Source organism: Myotis davidii, unplaced genomic scaffold (genome assembly GCF_000327345.1).
Source record: "Myotis davidii unplaced genomic scaffold, ASM32734v1 scaffold902, whole genome shotgun sequence".
Lineage (NCBI taxonomy): Eukaryota > Metazoa > Chordata > Mammalia > Chiroptera > Vespertilionidae > Myotis > Myotis davidii.
In genome coordinates, this window is record NW_006293951.1 from 2,469,211 (window position 1) to 2,473,032 (window position 3,822).

A 3,822-nucleotide genomic window follows, 5' to 3' on the forward strand; every position below is an offset into this window, starting at 1 on the left:
TCCATTACAGATGTTGTTCCCAAGAGCACATCTCAATAATATTTCTATACACAAATATCCCACTTGCGTCTGCTTCCCAAAAAACTCATCCAAAGACATTTGGTATTGAAAGTGGCACTGGAAATTAGACTCTAAAATTGGGTTTGGGGGCTGATTCCCTGCCAGCCAGCTGCCAACAGAACCCCATCCCTAGTGAGTGGGTACTGATAGCACCTGGCAATGCTGTGGCACTGTGCTTACTAATTTGCATCCACTTATGCTGAAGTTCTGTCCCCACCGGCTTACCTGTAATTAAAAACATAAAACATAGGGCTTTCTGCATTTATTACATTGACTTTTGTCTCGCTATAGTTTGGACAAGACTGCCACCTCCTGGAGACGCTAGTGAACACTGGGGACTGAGGCGCTCTCATCCGCTTGGGGAACCGTAATAGAAAGTTGTTTGCGTCTCAACGCCAACTGCATCTCTCTCCTTGAAATTAAACCAATGCCTAACCCCTCACAACCTCTGCGAACAAATTTTTGTATAGAAACAAGACTTCAAAGGACTTGCGTATCACAATGTTTTAACGTGGAAACTTAAACAAAAGCTAACATCTGTAGCTCGCAATATGCCAAGTACTTTCTTAATCCTTACAACAGCCTTATGAGGTGGGAACTATTGTAATGAACACCTCCACATGACAGATGAAGAAATTAAGTTCTAAGGGAGTTTAAAGCGACTGAGCATTAAGCGAAAGTGTTGATATCATCACTGGCTAATGAGAACTAAAGGGCTGAGTTAAAGTATTAGGTGTGGGATGTTCCAGAGCTCTGCTGGAAATAGACCGCTAGCTCTTCCTGTTTCTGATCTGAGAAAGTGCTTCTCTTTGTTTACACCCCTGGATAGTTGGAACTCCAGTGACAGCCTCCAACGCCAGCTCCGTAACTAAGTAACCGCCTCGCTTTACCGGGCATGCGCACAAACCCTGAAGCTATTTGTAGGAGGCCGACGGCGAGCGGCGCGGCGGGGTTCCAGCACTCCTTTCGCGCCACCACCAAGATGGCGGCGCCCATGTTGCGGTGCGTTTCTCCGAGCCGGTGGTTTTGCACCCCGGGCCCGTGGGCAGTCTTGCCCCGGGGGCTGCGTGAAGCCCACTCGGGCAATAAGGGGTTGCTGGCGGTGCAGAAGGCTCGGGGTTTGTTCAAAGAGTTCTTCCCCGACAAGGGCACGAAGGTAGAGCTCCCCGAGCTCTTCGACCGTAGCATCGCGGGCAACTGTCCCCAGACCATCTACTGCGGCTTCGACCCCACGGCGGACTCGCTTCATGTGGGGCACCTGCTGACGCTGCTGGGCCTCTTTCACTTCCAGCGAGCCGGCCACAACGTGATCGCCCTCGTGGGAGGCGCCACGGCGCGCCTGGGAGACCCCAGCGGGCGCACCAAGGAGCGCGAGGCGCTGGACGCGGAGCGCGTAGGCAGCAACGCGCGCGCCCTGCGCCGAGGGCTCGAGGCCCTGGCAGCGCATCACCAGCAGCTCTTCTCCAATGGGCGGGCCTGGGGCAGCTTCACGGTGCTGGACAACTCGGCCTGGTACCAGGAGCAGCACCTGGTGGACTTCCTGGCGGCGGTGGGCGGCCACTTCCGCATGGGCACGCTGCTGAGCCGGCTGAGCGTCCAGACCCGGCTCAAGAGCCCGGAGGGCATGAGCTTGGCCGAGTTCTTGTACCAGGTGCTCCAGGCCTACGACTTCTACTACTTGTTTCAGCGTTACGGATGCCGGGTGCAGCTGGGCGGATCTGATCAGCTGGGCAACATCACGTCGGGATACGAGTTCATCAACAAGTAAGCGTCCCTCGGCCCTGAAGAAATCCCGGGACCAGATCATTGACACGCGAAATAGCCGGCGATGCACTGTTAGGACTGTGAAGTGACGCCCGTCGTCCAAGCCCTTGTTGGTTTTCCCCCCAGTAAGGGTCTGCAGTGGTGTTAACATTACCATCGGCCAATGAGAACTAGAGGGCTGAGATGAAGTGTTAGGTGTGGGAGGTAGCCTAGAGCTCTGCGGGAAATAGGCCGCTAGTCAGGATTGTATGTTTTCATTCCCCTAAGTAGCTCTTTGTGTTTCTGATTTGAGAAACTGCTTTTCTTCGTTTATACCTGAGCAGGTATATAGGCTTCCTTGAGTAGCCTCTGCTTTAGCTCGGCACCTTCCGTGAAGGGAGGGATGAGCCACAGGGCTAGCCCAGGTGTTACTCATTTTTTTAAAGTCCCTTTAAGTTAACTCCTTTAGTGTCTCCACCTGACTCCCCCGTTAGCAGCACCTCCCCTTGGCTTGCCCAGAGTCACTGGTTCAATTGCTGTTCAGAACGACAAATGCCAGAATAGAGTGAATGCTGTGAAAGCTGTAAGAGGTCACAGAAGTTTTCTTAGAGCAGTGGTTCTCAACCTTGGCTGCACATTAGAATCACCCAGGAATCTTTTTAAAATCCTGATTTCTGGGTCTCATCCTCCAGAAATTCTGTTTCTTTGTTACTAATGTTGTGGCCTCACCCCATAACAAAGAAACAGAATTTCCGGAGGATGAGGCCCAGAAATCAGGATTTTAAAAAGATTCCCAGGTGATTCTAATGTGCAGCCAAGGTTGAGAACCACTGTCTTAGAGCAAGAGACCACACGGAAATTTGAAGCGTGACTAGCAGAATCTGCCATCACCTGTGCCTGAAACACATCGTGAAGTTTTCCTTTATGCATAGGTTGACTGGAGAAGACGTATTTGGAATCACTCTTCCCCTGATTACAAGTACAACTGGAGCCAAACTGGGCAAGTCTGCTGGCAATGCTGTGTGGCTGAGCAGGGATAAGACATCTCCATTTGAACTGTATCAGTTCTTCGTCAGGCAGCCAGATGATTCGGTAGAACGGTGAGTTCTGAATAGTGTGCTGAGAAAAATTAAGCTCATGATACAATTTTAGCATTGAATCTCTCTGTATGCTTGGTTGTTGTTGTGTTTTAAGTTAGATTCTATTAAAGGCATAAACAGTTGCAACACAGAACATTGTAACTTTAACTGTCCTGAAGTTAAACACTTTTGTTGGTTAAGGCAGAAAACCATTGTGGTTGCTAGAAAACTTAGGTCCAAGATCCTGATCTGCATCTGGCAAGTACAGTGAAACCTTGATATATAAAGACAAATTCTGGTGAAGGGGTGTTCATTAAAGCTGCAAGTCCAGTATATAATAAAGTAGGTTTTCCGAATATGTATGTTAGGAATTGACATATTAGTTTACTTGTTTTTACTTTTGTAGACACGTTTGTGTAATTAAAATTAGGTATGAAAAGTTTAACTTCACAGAAAAGTTTTCCATATATATTGTAATTTTAAATTTATACTGAGTAGGTCCGGTAAATGTGTGCATTCACCAGTTACCGAGACGAAACAAGTGCCCTCAGCTGGGGCGTGGCCTAACGCACATGGGAACGGCAGCTGGCACTGGTTAAAACTGCTGCAGGAAGGCATGCCATTCGACATCAGAACCAATTACCAAGCTTGATTCGGTGTGGTCATTCCCTGAACATTGTTTACAAGCAGTGACTCTTGGATTTAAATATACAGACTGTTGTTGTAGATACGTAATATTTATGTAGGCAAAATTACTAGTGTTTTTTCCAACGTATGTATTCACTAGAATTTATTAAAAATAACTGAATTGCCCTAACCCAGTGGTCGGCAAACTGCGGCTCGGCAAACCACGGCTCGCGAGCCACATGCAGCTCTTTGGCCCCTTGAGTGTGGCTCTTCCACAAAATACCGGCTCTTCCACAAAATACTGACTTCTGTG

The 3,822-nt window shown here is 48.7% G+C and overlaps 1 protein-coding gene across 1 annotated transcript in view; it reads left to right on the forward strand.

The window, feature by feature from the left end:
* The first annotated feature begins 876 nt into the window (after positions 1-876).
* The window catches only part of YARS2 (tyrosyl-tRNA synthetase 2), a 21,447-nt gene continuing 18,501 nt past the window's right edge, over positions 877-3,822 (forward strand). Inside the window, exons 1-2 of the mRNA XM_015566602.1 lie at positions 877-1,824; positions 2,736-2,903. Coding sequence (XP_015422088.1) covers positions 956-1,824; positions 2,736-2,903 — 1,037 coding nt within the window. The 5' untranslated portion in view covers positions 877-955. The remainder of the gene's footprint in view (positions 1,825-2,735; positions 2,904-3,822) is intronic.